At 42.9% G+C, this 19,958-nt stretch overlaps 1 protein-coding gene across 1 annotated transcript in view; it reads left to right on the forward strand.

The window, feature by feature from the left end:
• The window catches only part of CPM (carboxypeptidase M), a 33,075-nt gene that overhangs the window by 12,713 nt on the left and 404 nt on the right, over window positions 1-19,958 (forward strand). Inside the window, 7 exon segments of the mRNA XM_033162903.1 lie at window positions 2,521-2,618; window positions 10,147-10,319; window positions 12,045-12,229; window positions 13,808-13,876; window positions 13,879-13,977; window positions 15,920-16,069; window positions 19,434-19,582. Of these exon segments, the coding sequence (XP_033018794.1) occupies window positions 2,521-2,618; window positions 10,147-10,319; window positions 12,045-12,229; window positions 13,808-13,876; window positions 13,879-13,977; window positions 15,920-16,069; window positions 19,434-19,582 (923 nt within the window).

Here is a 19,958-nt window from a genome sequence, read left to right on the forward strand (position 1 = left end):
AACAGAAATCTGAGTGCCCTTGTTTACTTTCTGCCTGCCAGTTTACCTGGCAATGCCTTCTCTGATTGCCCTTCCGGGTATGTGTGGCCATTCCTTTGAAATGGTAATCATTTTAATTTTCTCACCCCCTCCTTCCTTGCAGAAACATTTTGTCAGTTTGGGGGTGAAAATTGGTTTCAGGGCTGTTTCCTTGTGCTACTTCACACATGTGGCCCATACACTTGTGTACGTGTCTGCTTGGTACATTAATGAACAATTCACACACACACATATGACCTTAATTTATTTCATTTGTAAAAATATTACATGGAAAAAATACGAGAGAGACATTGCACATACCTTTGTAAATCAAGAAAATCTTCAATAAAAATACTTTAAAATAATAATACAGTGGTACCTTGGTTGTTGAACAAATTGGCTCCCGAACAACACAAACCTGGAAGTGAGTGTTCTGGTTTGCGAACGTTTTTTGGAAGCTGAACAACTTCTGCAGCTTCCGATTGAGTTCAGGAAGCTCCTGCAGCCAATCGGAAGCCATGCCTTGGTTTCCGAACCGTTCCAGGAGTCGAATGGACTCCTGGAACAGATTAAGTTTGACAACCAAGGTACCACTGTACATCAGAAGCAGAAACAAGACAGGGAGGCGGTTGCACTATTAGATGGAAAAGGTGAAAAAACGATTAAGGAACAAGGATTGGTAGGTTCCAGAGATGAAATTCTTGTTACTGATCTATGTAAGATTTTTGATAAATACCCACACCAAAACCACTTTCTATGAAGAGAGAGACTGAAGAACGAAGGTGACAAAAGATAAAGTCAAGGACTGGTTGACAATGAAATCAATGAGACACCAGACCTAGAGCTCGTATGGGAAATTAAGCATTTTCTACAAATATGTTAAAGGCAAAGGGACCTCTGACCGTTAGGTCCAGTCGCAGATGACTCTGGGGTTGCGGCGCTCATCTCGCTTTACTGGCCAAGGAATCCGGCGTTTGTCTGCAGACAGCTTCCAGATCATGTGGCCAGCATGACTAAGCTGCTTCTGGCGAACCAGAGCAGCGCACGGAAACGCCATTTACCTTTCCACCAGAGCAGTACCTATTTATCTACTTGCACTTTGACGTGCTTTCGAGCTGCTAGGTGGGCAGGAGCAGGGACCGAGCAATGGGAGCTCACCTCGTCGTGGGGATTCAAACTGCCAACCTTCTGATCAGCAAGCCCTAGGCTCTGTGGTTTAACCCACAGCGCCACCCATGTCCCAAATAAGTAACAAATAAGTTACTTTCCATTAAATCTCCTTGCTGGAGCATTCACACATTACGGTAAATCATTCAAAGTTTACTGTTCAGTGTGACTGTGCAGGTTCATTCGTCCCCTAGTGGAAACCACAGACCATTGTGTGAAGCCAAGGTTTACTCATGGCTTCTTGATCACGGTTTGTTCCAATGAAGCAAACTATAATCCTTGGTTTGGACATTAAACTATGTGGTTCGTCGCACCGAGTAGAGCAAAGCAGGAGTGATTTCCATGTTTGCACTAAAGCATTAACTATGATTTATCATGAAGTATGAATGCGGTTGGTGTAACAGCATTTTTCTTAATGTTATATTGTGGGACCTAGGAAATCAGCCTAACCTCTTGGTGTAAAGCATTATGAAACCAATAATTACACCCAAAAAAAGAAATGTTACTGAGGTAGAAACAGCATGGCTTCTGCAAAGGGAAGTCCTGCATCATCAAGGTTTTAGAATTTTTTAATGGGTGGCAGCAAATGTATACAGTAGTTAATCTGATATAATTTATGAGACAATGGAGTGCGCCTCCAGAGGTGAAGTCAAACCATTGCATTAGCAGCACTGAAGTGGCCAACCTGGGGCGCTGACCTGGGCAGAGTGTATGGAGGTCCTGGGCAGCCCAGACTGCCTCAGTCTGCCTCGTAGTTTGACCCTGTAGTTGCCTTTAGCTAAATTTGGTTTTCCAGTTTCAGACCAGAAATTCATGCCAGTATTTGTTTGTTAAGAAAGTCAATTCTCGTGCCTTATATGCTATTCTGTTGCTTTTTAGTAAGCTCCTTTTTTTTTTTTGCTTTACTTTCCCCCCATTATTCCTTTGCAGCTGATTTCCTGTTGATACATATTTTTAAGTCTTCTTCTATTAAATAAGTCTTTGTTTGTAGAAGTGGGTTAAGCTTTTAAGACTAAGGAAACATTTCTGACAGTTTTTATTTAATAATATTGTTTACATTTTATTTTTGGCTTAAGCTAAAAAAGCAATGTTTGGGTTGCAATTCTGTACATAGTTACCCATACTTGAAACACAACAATTGCACCAAAAAATTCCATGGTGAATTGCAGCCCAACTGCTTATCAGTCAGGAGACCCCGTGCCTATTATTCTAGGAAGTTTCTTTTTTTTTTGACGGGGGGATTCAATTGAGCCAAAGGAGATATAGCCCTTCATTTGTTTACTTTGCATTATTTTGCCATGGTATATATATATAAAAATTTCTTTTCACTTAAAGGTAGAGACCTGTGGGTTCTTGCTCTGGGAAGGTTTCCAACCCAACATAGGATTGGCATACCAGAGTTCAACTATGTTGCTAATATGCATGGGGATGAGGTACGTCTACTACTTCAATTGTTGTGGTTTCCTTTACAGCATTGTTTGCCAGATATCTTGGAAGCAGCTGAGATCAGATACTCATGGAAGTCTTACTTAAGTTTTTGCCAAATTGCTAGAGATGCATTTATAAAGTCTGGTAACATTTCTCTCTCTCTCTCTAGGGATTCAGAATCAAAGGATGGAAGTGTCATGGGGGAATCGAAGTGTGTGTGTGTGTTTGTGTGTGTGTGATGTGATAAATATTATCAAAGGGCCTGTCACACGTAATATTTAGAAGATCCATCTGTTTCGATCATTCCTCAAGACTTGGTTTTAGACTTTCTTTACCTCAGTTGATAACAGCTGAAGAAAGCAATAGTGGAGAGAATGATACATATGATCCTCCTGGTGAATTTCCTAGGACCCCTAGGAAACAAACAAATGACAGAAAAAGTCATAATCTGACTTACTTTGTGAATTTTTGGAAGCCTTCACTAATAATTCGAAAGAGCATACCAAACAATAATTGTCCTGCTAAGTTCTCCAAGGCTAGTTTTATCTTGTTGCCAAAGCTGAATTCTGATTACATCAATATTGTCGAGACAGCGTCTCAAATGGCAACATGAAAAGAATGATACATTATGAAAATAATGTGTTAATAGTAATTGGAGCTTTTTTGTAATGGTAGTCACGGGTGCAGATTACTATCACCTCTCTCTCTTTGCTGCCTGTGGCTTGGAACCATTGTGTGCTAGCATTTATCAAGATATTAGTACTGGCACCTCGTTTTTTTATATAAAAAGAGCATTAATTGTACTTGGATATTATGTGTGCAGGCCTTCTGTAGTATGATTACAGTAACAGCCAGTGTTTCCTCTATTTTAACCTGGAGTGGACTGATGCTTTTCTCTTCTCATTCTTTTCTACTTTTAACTCCTTTTCTCTTCAGATGTATTTCTTTCCTTTACCTTGATGATAAACAACACCATTTCCCATCTTCTACCTCTGGTGAAATTGGTGCACTTTGGTAAAGGGGAATAATGTATAAACTATTTGGATCAATGGGTTCCTTTCTAATCCCATATTTATGTCTCTGAGGTGTTTCTTGTCCCTTGCAGGGGAAGGGACACAAGGTTTTCAAACTTTTTGTGTAAATGGACACCTAAGGCCAATTAAGAGGGAGAGAAAGAGGTGCTCTGTTCCCCTTTCCTATTTTTCAAGATGTGTTTCTGTGTGTGTTACTAATAGTGTGAGGCTGAATTAAAAGAAATAATGGGTGGCATTCAGCTAAGTTTTACTGAGAGTAGATCTACTGAAATTAATAAACATGACTAAATTAGATTCCTTAATTTCAATAGGTCTACTCTGAGGAAAACTTAGTAGAATACCACCCAATGTAATGATTTCTTGTGACATCACTCAGCTCCAGTCGTTCCTTAAAAGTTTATTTGAACTATCATGCATTGACTTCGTTGGCAATTTTTATTTTAGAAAGGTCAAACTTTTAAGTGGGGTGGATTATTCTATTTTGTAAGTAATCCTGGAGTTTTTCTGTGCTTTGATCCATTTGAATAATAATTTATTTATAAAAGACATATCTAATCCTTAGAGGAATTCCTATAGAAGATAATTATTTTAATCCAATGAAAATATCTCTCAAAGCATCACAATAATAATGAATAGCACGGGTAAAACTAGGGTTGCCATATTTCAAATCGTGAAAATCCAGACTTTTTGGCAAAGTTGATTAAAAGATTTTTTTTTAGTTTGGGAAAAAGTTGTTGAGCTTTTTGGGCAAAATAGCTTCTTTTAAAAATGCTTTTAAAGAGCTATTTTTTATGGGAAAACATGAGTTGTCATACAGTGGTACCTCGCTAGATGAATGCCTCGCTAGACGAAAGGCATTCGCTAGCAAAAGGGTGCTTCACAAGATGAAGTTTCCTATGGCCGCAACTCGCAAAACGATAACGTTTTGTGGGTTTTTTTCCTTTCGTAAAGCCGCGCTTCCTCCGACCGTGCTTCGCAAAACGAAATTTCCGCTATACGATAGCACTCCCGGAACGAATTAATTTTGTCTTGCGAGGCACCAGTGTACGTCTGGATTTTCCTGGACATTTGACCAATTTCCACCCGGACACTGCTGCTTCCCAGATATCCAGGAAAATCCTGACGTATTTGGGCATGGGAGACAATGGTTTCTTTGGGCAAATTTTTAAACAAAATTCTTAAAAACATTAGGGGAAAATATTGACAGATTCCTATCTACACTCTGAAGTGCAGCGTGTATATATTTTGCCAGTGCAGTAAGGAATAATTGTGGAATGTCTAGGATTGGCTGCGGGGGAGAGAGAGGTTAAGCATTTTAGCCACACAATGGTTCCTTTCTCTGTCCTCAGTTCATTCTCAAGTTTCAGCCTCAATTCAAGAGGCCTGACTGAAGCGATACATTTTGCAGGTAGAAAAAGCGTTAACAGTCACACAGTGCTAATACTGGAAGGTAAAGCAGAATATTTTGCATACTGTACAAGCAGTTGGTTCCTCAAGTAAGGAATGTGGAAGGGACGGGGAAAGAAGGATCGAGAGCTGGCCTGGCAGCACTAATAAATCCATAAAAATGATAACCAGGAAGCCCTTTTCTAGTGTTTTCTAGGCCTTCACCAGGTTTCCACCATGATCCAAACAAGCGCTGACAGAGCTTTCCCAGTGGAACATCTTGGCATTTGTGTTTTGCTTTTTAACTTTCCATAACCATCTGTAGAACTCAAGTACTTACCGTATGTGGCTTGTCTGATTGCTGTCGCTTCTCAACCCCACAGATTTATCAGCTGGGGTATTTGGCCACTTCATTCATTTTGGGAGCGAACCAGTCCACATGGCATGCTCCGGACTTTGTCCATCAAGATTATTGATTGATTGATTGATTGAATTTATATACCACCCCTATACCCGCAGGTCTCAGGGTGGTTCACAAAATCAAATCAAAATATAAAACCACAAAATACATAATCAAAATAACGACAACAACCCAATAACACCCACCCCCCTAGAGATCCTCAGGTGTGCAGGAATTCCACACATACCGTATTTTTCAGTCTATAAGATGCCTCCTATTTTTGGGGACTCAGATTTAAGAAAATGGGGGGAGATGGCCCCATGTATAAGACACCCCCTACTTTTTGACATTATTTTTTAGGAAGAAACCGAGTCTTATAGATGGAAAAATACAGTACATCACATGCACAGAGAGTTCTATCCTGTTGGATGCCTAAAGGTTTTGGACTCTCTTTATGCAATAGCGAGGACTAAAAACATTTATATATAATATGTATGTATGTCTAAATGCTCAATACTGGTTTATTATATGGATGTGATATCACCTATACAGCTAACGTCATATGCTGCTAGCCAGGGAAAGCTTCGTAATAAGGGGACTATGTCTTACTGAGGATACTAGGAAGGCAAAGAGCAGTTACCGTGGTTGCCTGCTTCTGGCAATTCACTCTTCACAGGTTGAGGGATGATAGCCTTTAAGGAGCTTGCAGGTTGCAGAGAAGAAGATAAAAGAGACTGGCTAGCTCAGGGTAAGAGGTTGAGGATGTGAATTTATACAGGTAGGTGCCACAATAACGGAAAACAACCTGCTGCTGTAACAAAATGCTGTCTTAATATGGATTGCAGCCCCTTCTCCTCCAAGGCACACTTCTCTTTCATCCAGAACCGGGAAAAGGAGAACCCAGCGTGTAAATCATTGTGTACTCCAAACAACAAATTCTAGTCGGGTTGAAAATATATTAAGGACAATCTCTTTCTTGACAGCAGTAAAGTAATAGCATTGTTCTAAATTTTTGCTGATGGGGAGAGGCCTGACTGTGCTAACAAAGAAGCATTATTTTTAGCAGCGCTTGACAGTGCCAATATGAGCATGGCTTTTTTTAAGCAAGCAAACAAAACCACATATGACCCATATCAGGGTGGTTGGGTTGGGGGGAACAACAGGAAGAAGCTTTTTGGGAAGTGTTTGCCTGTCTGCTGTGAGATATTTATTTATTTATTTATTTATTTATTTATTATGCAGTGATAACATTCAATTTGCATTACTGAAGAGCTTACCAAAGGCTAATTTTATTACTTGGTGGTGTGTGGTTTTAATTAATTCCATAACATGAAACTTGTGTAAAACTATAATTTAGTTCTATGCAAATTGAACAATGCCATATTATGGCATGGGTGAAGTAGGCTAACCTTATTTTCCATTTTAAATGTGAAAAATGAAGTGGAAAGGAAGGTAAGCCAAATAGTGCGTTAGACACCCCCACCCCCAATTCAATAGACATGGATATCTTCTCCCGTTACAATTAAGGGAGTGGAAAGAGGGACCAAGGAGCCATCAGATCCACTCACCACCCCAGGGCAGGACCATCCACCCTACTTTCCCACACAGAGTACGCTATGCAATTCACACCACCCTGCATTCTGAGGGAAGAGAAAGTGCACTGCAAAGCCAGTAGTTTCAGATAAGGATTTCACCTGATGCCAGGTGATTGACAGAGGCCTGTGGGGTTTGGTGTGGGTGGTAAGGCACCCTAGTTCAGAAAGGTTCCCCAGTCCTAGTCTCGCCATTCATCAAATACGAAGTTATTGATTTCCTTGTGCTAATGCTCACTTCTGTACTTTCCTCATGTGTGGGGCCTGGCTTTTCATTAATTCCTACCCCATCCTCCCCCCCCCAGTGATTTAGTATGTTGAATACTTTAATTGCTGTTTTATGGCTTAGCCAAGTTTAGTTGCTGCTGTTTCTGTTGATGTTATTTTACCTTTGAATGTTTATTGCATAGTTTTACTCTTTTCGCTGTGTGTGTGTGTGTGTGTGTGTTGCTCTGTGAGCTTATGCTAAAGGGTAATTATGAACAGATACCTGCCAACCTTTCTTTTCATCCTCCTTTAAGGACTCATGTCTTCTCTTGCATTTCCCTCTTGATGAGGCACTGCTTCCTTTGAATAATTTTTATTGTCAGCTAATTGTAGTGTAGGTTTAATTGTAAACCCTTTAGTTATGCCTAGCAAAGTTTTCCTTATTCTGCCTATCTCGTTCTTTTTCCTTTTAGATTGTGAGCACTGCAAGCAGTAACCCGTGCATTTTATTCATATGCAGCACATAGTATATGTTTGGTGCTTTAATAAATAACTATTGCTGCTGTTGCTGCTGATCCCCACAACATCTCACATTATTTCCTTGAAGTTGCAGTTTGACACAGAACAACTGCTTCAGGAGCAACTAGGAATTAGGTCCCTACTTTATCATTCATGTGTGAATACAACTACAATGTTCCTCAGCTGAAGTGGGATCATGATGGTACCAACAGGACAAAAATGACTTGTATCTAACAAACTTTATAATTGGGCTTGGAAAAATTGGCTGCAAGGGGAGCCTGTTTTCAAGCATAATTGCTGTGCATGGTGGACATTTTTCAGAGGAGATGAGCTTCTCTTCCCTCTGTGCTTTAACTCTCCTGCTGACACCAGTGATTAGAATTGCAAAAAAGTAATTGGAAAAAAGCCTTTCATAATTAAATGTTAACTAGAATATGCTCATCGTCGCTTAGGAAAGGTGTCAGAGATCCCGCGGTAGGAAAAAACCTAGAACATCTCCCTTTGTTTTTTTGTGCACCGTGGAATGTGACAAGATGCATATTGAAGAGCTATGGTGACATTTATAAGTGGATAGGGTGGTGATGTTCTGTTTTTGCAATAGAACTATTTTTAACGATACAACATTATGTCATTGCTATCCTATTTAAAATGTTGAGACGGAAGCAAACATCCATTGAACTATGTATTATTCTATTATGTCTCTGAGTGCCTACTTTACTGGCTTGCTTGGGCCTGCCCAGCACTGGCATTCAGCATTTGGAAGGTTTACCAGTTCCGCTCCATGGTAATAGACAGAACGGGGCATTTTTAGCAAGTGATATCAAAGTGACCCTTTGCCCCCTCCCATCACCTTTCCCTCTCTTGTCTCATTTCTGCTTTTGTCTCCATCCTTTGGCCTAACATAGCTTTGGTTACAAACTTGGATGATGCCTTACTAAGGGGCTGCTTCCTCAAAGTGTGCACATATAATTCACTAGCTGAGTTGGTTGTCTTATCATCCTGCCAGGTGGTAAATAAAGTTGTTTCCAGTTACACATAGGTGTGTGTGGAAACTCTTGCCTGAATCTACCTTTGGTCTTTTAGTAGGATTCAGTCATTAGGGAATCAGAGAGTCATTTAATTCAGAGAGGCTATGACATGCTTATTAAACTTTTGCCACATTCTCTTTTTTATTTTCCTGCTGAAGTTTCCCTTCCTTTTAGGCAGAGCAACTTCTGAAATGTGTCCCATTTCATTAAAGATCTGATTAAAGGTCGTTCTGTTTTGGTCATGAGAAATATTGAACGAAGTAGAGCTATGTATTTACAAAGCCATTCCAGCTCCGTTAACTAGAAAATGAAAATAAAAATACACACTCTTTCCCCTTGCCTCTCTGTCCCAGAAGCCAGATCTCATCTGGCAGTAGCTAAAGTGCTGAACTTGTAGGAAGTCCACAGCATTCCAAACTTGTTGGACACTTTATCATGCAAGATAGTTTGCATTGTAACAACACAATGTCTGCAGTATAGACAAAAGAGAATAGAATGTGCTGCTTTAAGGAACATCTAGGGTACATAGCAATACTTTATGATAATTATCTGTGAAGTCCCCAAGAGTGGAAAATAATTATGCTCTTAAATTTGTAGGCAGTAATCTCAAACTGATGTCCTCCACCTGCTTTGGGACTACAGCTCCAGTAAGCTCCAGCTACCCGGTACCATGACCAATGGTCAGGGGTGATGGCTGTTGTGGTATAAAACCTCTGAAGGGCACCAGGCTGGGGAAGGCTAGGCTATAACATCTAATTCTCAGGCTTGTAGTCCTTGCTGAAAACTGCTGCTTACTGACTGTGATAGGGCCAGCTCACACTGTGAAAATGTTTCCATTCAATGTGTTTTGGTTGTCTGTTGCCATATGTGTGCATATGATTGTGTGGGGGAATGTAAACGAATACAGCTACAGGGATTTTTCCACTCACTGGTGCTTTTCTCCAGCTGCAGTGATTGGGAGGGAAAACTCATTGTTCGCTAGCTGTGCCTGTGTCTGTGTCCTGTCTGGTTCACTTTCCACATGGATAGCATTGCTTGGGCAACGGGCATTTTTGCTGGAGCTGGTTTTCAGTGGGAAGCCCCACCCAGGCCCCAAAATGCACCAAAGCATTCACTGGCACAGTTTTTGCTCAAGCCATAAGAAAAGTATTGCTGTGTTTTTCTTGGCTGTTTGATTTCTGGGGGAAATATATTTTAGCCCAATTCATGTTGGCCATCATATTCTGCTTGCTATTTTAAGGAACACGGTGCTTTGTATTAGGTCTGCATTATGTATTATCTTTGTACCTCAGGCAAACTAAGACCTGTCCTGCTCCTTATTGTCCATTGCATTTAAAACACACACAACTCTGTGCTTCTTAAAACAGGTAGTCGGGAGGGAGTTGCTGCTCCATCTTATAGACTTTTTGGTAACCAGTGATCAACGTGATCCGGTCATTACAAAACTCTTTGACAGCACCCGAATACACATCCTGCCTTCGATGAACCCTGACGGATTTGAATCAGTAATAAATGCCAGCTGTGATCCTTTTATTGGCAGGTGAGAACAGAGCGAAAATTGTTATGGGAGCACCTTAGGGTTTGCTTTCAGTATGTTTCAGAACCCCACATTACATTTGCCCAAAGGCTTTTACCTTCTGTTCCTGGTTGCAGGACCTCAAGCTCCAAGGTGTCTTGAATCTGGGTCCTTCTAAGAATGGGGGGTGAGGAACCATTTCTTTATTTCTCCTCTCCTCCTTCTTCTTCCCCGTTAAAGAAAATAAAATGTTGAAAGAAAGAGAAAGAGAAAGAAAGAAGACAGCAAAAAACACAAGGATATATATAGTACACTAAATATACCGTATTGGCCCAAATATAAGCTGCACCCGAATATAAGTCGCACCTTTGAAATTGGAGGAGGGGGGAGAAAAAAAGGGGGGAACCCAAATATAAGCTGCTCCATTCCTCGCTGCTCCTGGCTACGTACTGGGGGTGGGGGCATGCTACGTTGTCGGCGGCCTTTCCCTTCCTCGCTCTCTCCCTTCCTCGCCTTGGAGAGGATGGGGAACTACACGCAGGGCAGGCACCGCTTTGCTGCGCTCCTGGCACTGTTTGCCCTGCGCTCCTGGCTGCACACGTAAGGTTGCGAATATAAGCCTCACTTTAAACTTTTCACGGTTGGAATTTGGGGGAAAGTGAGGCTTATATTCAGGCCAATACGATAATAAGTTATATTTCCATACATTATAACTATACAGCTTTTAGAGGGCATCTGAAGGGAGCCCTGTATGAGGAAGTTTTTAATGTTTGATGTTTTATTATGTTTTTAAGTGTGTTGGAAACCACCCAGGGTGGCTGAGGCAACCCAGCCAGATGGGTGTGGTATAAATAATAAAAATTGTTGTTGTTAGGCTGCATTTTCATATCTTCAGGTGGTCTAGTGGCATGGGTGCTACAAACGCTACCTTGCACTGCAGGGGTGTTTGAGTAGCATGTGGGGTGGTTGTTTAATTCAAACTCTGCTTACTCAACCACCTTTCCCAATCCTTGAAAAGTATGGCTAGAGGTTATAGCTGTTTTAGTTTCTGTATCAGCACTTCATTCATTCTTTCAACTGGACCAGATGATTGAGGATAATGAGGACTATGAGGTATCCATTGGATATTCCATTCATTAGTCCACCTGTTAAGCGACGCCAATAATTAATTAATTAATCCTGCAACTGCACTATTGCTGGTGGTCACTCAGCTTTCAGCTGGCCCACATCCTGCTGATACTTTTTTCCTGGAGCACAAACAGTAAATCAAGACAACAAAGCAAGCAAACAAACAGACAAAAAAATTCTGACAAGGTGTTCAAATAAACGAAAAGGAAGAATTGTACAAACGATTAGCCATCTCCTTGAAATACAAGATTCTTCTGCAGTAGGCTTCCCGTACGCAAGGGTGGGGAGATCTTTCAGCCTGAAGGCCACTGGTGAAAGAGACAGAGGCAAAAACAGGCAGAACAACATATGAAATGTTTACCTTTGTACAGTAGGCTAGTCTACATCTATCCTCCATTTAGGTAAGCAAAAGGCATTAGTAGGATTCAAAGATACAAAAAGTTTGAGAACCCTTGCCATAGGCAGCTTAAAACTATGTCTGAATAGCCAACAGTATTCTAGGGCCCTACTAAAAGAGGCTCTAAACAGACAGATTGCAACCAAACACTTGCAATCCTAAACTCACTTGTTTGAAAGTATGTTCTAGATGACAGCCCAATATTTTTTTTTATCCCTCTTAAGATTCAATGCTAATCAGAAAGATCTGAACAGGAACTTCCCGGATGCCTTTATCCAAAATACTTATGACATCCAGCCAGAGACTGAAGCTATAATGAACTGGTTAAAGAATGAAAGGTTTGTCCTCTCTGCTAATCTGCATGGTGGATCACTGGTTGCAAGTTACCCTTTCGATAATGGCAATTCAGGTAAGCTATTGCTTGAGTGTAGGGTCACTAAAACCTATTGGCAACCCATAACTGATGTTGCACGATGTACATGCAAAGGCAGGTCTTCAATTCTGTCTATGATACAAAGTATTTGAAGCATTTGATCTCGATCATATAGACCTAGTTTGAACTCTCATCAGCCCCAGCCAGCATAGCCAATAGTCAAGGTTGATTATATACCGGCAGCAGTGGCGGAGTAAGCGTCCGCGGTACCCGGGGCGGCAAAGGAAACGCCCGGGGCGGGCGCGTGACATCACATTGTGACGTCATGACGCTCCGCCCCCAGGGCGGTTCCGGGGGTGCCGGCGCCGCTTCTGCAGCCCTCTTTTAAGCCGAAGAGCTCGCTTTTAGCTCTCCGGCTCAAAAGGAGGCTGTGGAAGCGGCGATCCGATGACAGAGTGCGCCTGCGCGTGTAGCGCACTCCGTTGTTCGGGCCGTGCGCTGCCGCTCCCATGTTGACGGAGGAGTGGCAGCGCGTTGAATGGTGGGAGGGGCTGGCCTCTTGTCCCCCCACGTGCCGCGTTCGCTCCGTTGCCCCAGGAGCAGCAGCACCGCACACAACCGTGCGCTGCTGCTCCCGGGGGACGTAGCCAGCGCAGCGCGTGCGGGCTGACAAGCGCCGGCCCCTCCTGCCACTCCCCACGCTGCCGGTCACTCGCCGGAGCAGCAGCGCTGCACGGACGGGGTGCTCCCTCGGCCGGGTGCTCTGTTGCTCCTGGGGTGACGGAGGGAGCGGCAGCGCTTGGTAATGCGGGAGGGGCTGCCGCTTGTCACCCCCCATGCGCCGCCGCTCGCTCCGGTCGCCCCGGGAGCAACAGCGCACGGCCGAGGGAGCACCCCATCCCGTGCAGCGCTGCTGCTTCCCGGGTTGACCGGCGTTGCCTGGTGAGTGGCGGGAGGGGCGCCGCTTGTCGCCCCCACCCGCCGCTTGTCGCCCCCAACCCCGCCGCTTGTGGCCCCTGTCGCCCGGGGCGTACCGCCCCCACCGCACCCCCTAGCGACGCCCCTGACCGCAGTATATTCAAAACAGGAATTCATAACATGGAGTCCTACTCGTAGCACCGGCCAACACTCCCACAGACTTCCAGCCAAGCCACAACAGGCACAGTTGCAGTGGTACTTGCTTACACTGCCTTTGATCTAGTCTAGAGGGAATTTGCTGTGCCAGTAATGTAAGTTTGAAAATGTGGCAAGCTATACATGCGACTGATAGTGGTGGGGGTGGCCCGTCCTGCTTTGCACCTGAGATGTCGTGGAACTCCTCACAAGATCTCACCAGAAACCACCACCACAGCTTCTTCTCACTTCTCTGGTAGTGGGCAGAACTCACTGTGGGATTCCACCACTCGAGGCAGCTGCCTCAGTTGCCTCATGGGTGAGCCAGCCCACATTTTTTTAGCAATCCTTGCACTGGGAAGGATTTCTAGCGGCAGAAATTGCCTATGCTTGTATGATGCAAGCTATACTTACTATTTGTGATATGTTGGTGCAGAAACCCAGGGAAAACGCAATCTATACTGTAACCAATTTCCACTAGTGGTTACTTTCTTTCCACAGTTACTGTTAATTTTCTGGATGAGAGCCGAACTGTGGATAATGATGTTTTCAAGCACCTGGCAAGAACATATCCGAGAAACATGCACGATGCATAAAGGGGAATGCGTGTAACTCTGCAGAATACTTCCCAGATGGTATTACAAATGGATATCAGTGGTACATGCTTTATGGTAAGAAATTCCCCTGTTGTTCTCTAAGCTCTCCCTCTTTTTTTGTATATTCTACACTGCGTACACAGGTATAAAAACAACGAATCATTTAAAACAGTAAAAATCCACAAAGCAATAAAAAATACTGCAGCAATCCAGTGCAAAGCAATGCATAATACATTGCAATCAAACACAGTGAACACCTGCAAGATCAGTAGGCCATGGTGGGGAGACAGGATCCAAATGACAAGCCAAATCCTGAGCTCTTCCACTCCCCTTTCCCGGCCATTTTGACCCACTTGTCATTATCACAGTGTCAGGTGGTCCAACAGAGCTTGCTGAAAGTGCTGCTTAACCAATGGGAGCTTAGTGGCAAGCCCTGTTTTGGGGCAAGATTGGGACACTATGGAGTTCCCTTTGGAACTTGGTAGTGCCGCTGATCCTGTGGGGGCCTGCTGTAACTGCCATCAGATGGTCAGTGCTTACAAGGCCTTGTTTGCCAAGGAGGAATCAGGAGCACATTAAGAGCTCCTGGTTGTTCTTTGCAGCCGTTTCCTTACCTGCCCCACACCTAATCTCTGGTTAGGCCCTCGGCTAGACCCGATTTTGCCCATGAGCAGGGGATTCCCCACTACTTTTTGGACCAATTTCCTGGCAAAAATCCGAAATTCCGAAGTTCTTCAGTCTTAAGGTAGATGATGGGGGGTGGGTGGATTGAAGTGATATGAGGTGCCAAGTGACATTTGCATTCCAAAGTGGGTGCCCAACACACTTACAGGCATTGAAAGTGTTTGCTTGTATTGATGTGTGTGTGTGTGTTGTGTCTGTGTGTCTGTGTGTGTAAGTGGCTTGGGGGTGTGCAGAATAAATTTTATGAGGATTGTGCCTATTGTGTGCATAAGTTGGATAACTCAGGAAAGTAATCCTACATTGTAGTTGATTTGCCACTCAAGCAGACAAAAAATGTCCTACCCATATGCCTTTTGCAGTCTTCTTGTTGGAAAAGTGAGCAGAAAGGTGTTTCCTTTCCTTCTTACTTCATTGACATGAGCTTTTAAGCTGCATGCAGCTGTGTAATGAGGGTAGGAGACACAGAAAAACTGGGGGCAGCCTACTGCCAGTGTAATAATAATGGCTTAAGACAGTGGCTTTCAGCCAGTGTGCCGTGGCACCCTGGGGTGCCTTGAATGATGCTCAGGGGTGCTGCGAGCAACACTGGCCTCAGACCCTTTCCTTCCCTCCCTTCCTTGGATGCTGTCTCACGTTTCTGCCTCCCAAAGGCTTGCATAACTGTTTGTTGCAGCAGCCCTGGCTGTGAGCTGCCCGGGCAAATGGTGCCTCTGGGGCTGGCCAGGGGGTGCTTACCAGGCCACTGTGAGGCAGTATGAGGAGGCACCTCTCTTTGGGGTGGGTGTGGGGGCAGCTCAGAGACTAGGGGCAGCAGCTGTAGCTGCATGGAGGACCCCCAAGGAGAGGGAAGAGGAGAGGAGGCTGAAGGAATGCTCCACAAGGGATAGTGTTTGAAAAAGGATGAGAGGCTTCCAGCTCTGCAGGCAAGGGGTGACATAAGTGGGCTCCTGAACCCCACAGGGATGCCACAGAAAGAATGTAGCTGCATCAAGGGAGCTGTGGACTCAAAAATGTTGAAAACCTCTGACTTAAGAGAAAACTGTCCATGCCTAGTCATTTGCCACTGGCAGATTCTACAGGACAGTCTAGGGAGGAAGAAGCAGTGGGCAGCTGTAGCAGATCAACAAGCCGAAGTGGCAGTGGTGGCGGCTGGAGGACTGGAACAATGCTGACAAGCTGTTTGCTGCTCTCATGCCAAGCATGAGAGCTTCCTGGGGACATTTGAACCAAGGCTGATGAGTTGAGGCACCTGGCAAAGGAGTTTAGGACAGTATTTAAAATGCTAACTTTTTCTTAATGGCATGTAAACTGTGCATTTAAATACATACTCTAGGTGGGATGCAGGATTATAGCTACATCTGGGGACAGTGCTTTGACATTACTCTGGAAGTATCGTGTTGTAAATTTCCACAAAAAGATGAGCTTCCATCCTTCTGGAATGACAATAAAAATGCTTTTGAATACATTAAACAAGTTCATCTAGGTAAGATGGCTCTACTCAGTTTTCTTCTATCATAGCTAATACTCTGGTTTGCATGTTGTGGAGTAAGTTCATTAATGAAAGAACAATGAAGAAAACATCTCTGATAAATACTGTATTGTTTACTGTAAAAAGGAGTTTCTGCAGATCTGCACGCAAGCGCTTTAGCGTTCTAATTAGTATGGTAATTGCTCAGGAAGGGGTCTAAAAGTAAAGGATTTCTGAGAATGTGTTGCCAGAAAGCGACTGGAAAGGTTTCAGTTCTGTTTCGGAGAACAAAGCGATTTTACACAGTGAAAATACTATGAGGATTGGTAGCGTTCAAGGAAGAGAGAAAGGAGTCAGTGACTCTACTCATCAACTAGGGGACAGATGGGGAACCTGTGGCTCTCTGAATATAGTTAGGCTACAGCTCAAGTACTGAGCTACTTGGGCTAATGGGAAACAGCGACCAGAGTGAAAACAGATCAAACTGATGTGTACCAGGATTTGCAAAATCGAATTGAAACACAGCTGTTTTTTTAAAGCATGTTATGTGTACATACCTTTAGTGTTACGGAAGAGTACCCTCCAGTGGCAATGTTCACGCATGATCCCCATTAACATGAGCAGGAAACCATGTTTGCATGCTATGTAGTAAAGCAACACTGCCCTCCCATGGATTGCCAGGGGCAAAACTTTTAAGCAGGCTAAAACATCAAGTTCACTTCCAGACATGGCCTGTTCATTGAGCATTTGTTCTGCTTTGTTTCCAGAGGAGGTCATATGAACTCACATCAAGCATTTCTCAGTCACTCTCCTTATTTAATTTATACTAATTGTTTTGTCGTGCAGATCCAGTTTAATTGTCCAAATTGGGTTTGCCACAGTGTGATTGAATCCCACCCACAAAAGAGCAACAGCCTGGAATCAGCCTAATTCTGCTAATCCTAATATTCCGAATAAGGTTCTACCCTCCTACAAAACAAGTTCCCTTAATTTAAAACTAGGTTTTCTCTTCTGGCAGTGGTGGCTAACTTCAAAAAGGTTATTAGTATTATTGCAATTTAAAAACATACAGATCACCATCATATTTTCTTCTTCTTTAATGTACAAAACATACGAATTCTATTCATCTATCTAATCTCATTTCACTAATACAATAGTCGACTTCCTCCTACCCCTATTACAGCTTCATTTCTTTTCATTTCATTATCTTTCTACTGCGTTCAAACATGTTTTCATTCTTTTCCTTATAAATTATATTCCTCTTCTTTTTTCTAATTCCATTTTGTGAAAACAAATTTATACACACCCAAATATTGCTTTGAGAACCATATTTACACAGATAATTTTTAAAACAATCCCATTCTTTTTTATTTTTGTATTTGAGTGGTTCTTATTACTTCTATCTATTTGGCCATTTCCACATATTCACATAATTTCATTTGCCACTCTTCCTTCGTTGGCACCCGTTCTCCTTTCTAGTATTTGGCAATTAGAACTCTAGCTGCTGTGGTTGCATACAGAAACACTCTTTCAGTTTCTTTTGAGATGTTTATGGTCATGATGCCCAGTAAGAAGGCCTGTGGCTTTTTAATAAATGTTTGTTTGAGCGTTTTCTTTAGCTCTTCATAGACCCATGTCCCAATTTTTTAAAATTTGGGGACAGGTCCACCATGTGGTGGCAGGTGGTGCTGTGGTCTAAACCACAGAGCCTAGGGCTTGTCGATCAGGTCAGCGGTTCGTATCCCCACGACGGGGTGAGCTCCCGTTGCTGGTCCCTGCTCCTGCCAACCTAGCAGTTTGAAAGCACGTCAAAGTGCAAGTAGATAAATAGGTACCGCTCTGGCAGGAAGGTAAACAGCATTTCCGTGCGCTGCTCTGGTTCGCCAGAAGCAGCTTAGTCATGCTGGCCACATGACCCGGAAGCTGTATGCCGGCTCCCTCGGCCAGTAAAGCGAGATGAGCACAACCCGAGTCGTTCGTGACTGGACCTAACAGTCAGGGGTCCCTTTACCTTTACCACCACATGTAGAATAAAGTTCCTTCTTTTTGTTTACATCGCCATGTGTCCTTGTTTTTATATATTTTAGCCAATTTGCATGGGTTATATACCACTGGTATATCATCTTCGTAAAATTTTCCTTTTATTAAATAACAAGCTGTGAAATTTGTCTATTTTCCATTAATATTGGATAGCCAAAGCCTTGTGCCAATTTTACCTCCTTCACTTCATCTTTAAGTTGCCAACCTAATAATAATCTGTTTTTGATATTTTCCTATTTATTAATTATTTCTCTATTTTCAATGTTTCTCAAATCCATTTTTTTGTCTGATTTGAAGATTTCCTTCAATTGATAATACTGTAGCCAAGCCAATCCTACTTCAAGAATTTTTGTTATTACATTTTTTTACTGTTCCTGTGGTCCCTACTTTGATGCCAAGTTTTTTGTGCTCCTCCCATTTACACATTAAAAAAGTGACCATACACACATTGATATGCTCTCTGCAGGGGATTGATTGTGGATCAACACAGCCCTTGGCCCATAAAAGGTTAAGTGCCCTTCTGTTGTTGTGTTTTGAGTCTGTACATTTCCCCCATACCTTCAATTTACAAATTTAAGAAATTGGGATAGTCAAGTTTTCCTAATAAACAACAAAAAATATCCTATCCAGTATAAGCAGTAGATAGTTAGAGCAACGGGGTGATCTCCCGTTGCTCGGTCCCTGCTCCTGCCCACCTAACAGTTCGAAAGCATGTCAAAGTGCAAGTAGATAAATAGGTACTGCTCCAGCTGGAAGGTAAATGATGATTCTGTGCACTGCTCTGGTTCGCCAGAAGTGGCTGTCATGCTGGCCACATGACCCGGAAGATGTACGCCGGCTCCCCTGGCCAGTAAAGCAAGATGAGTGCCGCAACCCCAGTCATCCATGACTGGACCTAATGGTCAGGGGTACCTTTATCTTTACTTCAGTGCTCCATACGTGCATTGCCATGGCTTTTGTCCAGAACTTCAGTGGAATTGTAGAGGCATGTGCTGGTCTTGTTCTAGACTTCTAAGGAAGAATAGTGATTTTTGCCTCCACTCAAGAAAAGTGTTTTGGTTCTATGTAAATTTGTTGAGGAAGGGCAAGTTTCCCCCCTCTTATCTACACAATAAAAATCAAAACATCAGCCAAACATTTCTTCTCTTGGAGAATGTGCAAGTGTTTAAACACGTTACTATAGAATGCATTCGGTGACAAAGGGCTGTTACTAGATTGCGAGTGGCTGTGCCATTTGGTCCTGTTGCTGTACTTCCTTGGCAGAAAACTACATTTCTAGTTACATGCCAAAAACGAAAAGAAATTGCTTCTTCCTCTTTTGACTTCTTTCTTGCCATAGGTGTAAAAGGTCGTGTTTTGGATGAGAATGATGAAGCTGTTCCAGGTGTGATAGTGGAAGCTGTTGGAAGGAGACACATATGTCCTTACAGAACCAATGAAAATGGAGAATATTATCTTCTCCTCCTGCCTGGCACCTATACAATTAATGTAAGTCATCTTGTCTTAGACCTGCAAGTTGCTGTTCTGCTAAACATGGCCAAAATCCCTAGACAATTATGCATAAAGAGCTTCTGTGCTCTTGTGAGGGTGGGCTTGTTTTTCCTTCTGGTGCTAGTCCCCTTACACCTCAACTGAAAACTGCAGCATTTTAGACCCCCAGAATATGTGATTAAGATTGAACAGGACTGCTGTGTTGATATGTCAAAACAGACTTCTCTGCAATGGAATTCTAGGCTCCATAACAGATTCAGCAAACACATGTCCAAAGGTCAATTTATGAATTAAAAAGATAATGCCATCCTTCCAAAAGCTTACCTTAGTGTTTAAGGGAGTGACTTGCTTACACTCGCACAGAGATCCTTTC

The sequence above is a fragment of the Lacerta agilis genome, chromosome 10 (assembly GCF_009819535.1).
Source record: "Lacerta agilis isolate rLacAgi1 chromosome 10, rLacAgi1.pri, whole genome shotgun sequence".
Taxonomy (NCBI): Eukaryota; Metazoa; Chordata; class Lepidosauria; order Squamata; family Lacertidae; genus Lacerta; species Lacerta agilis.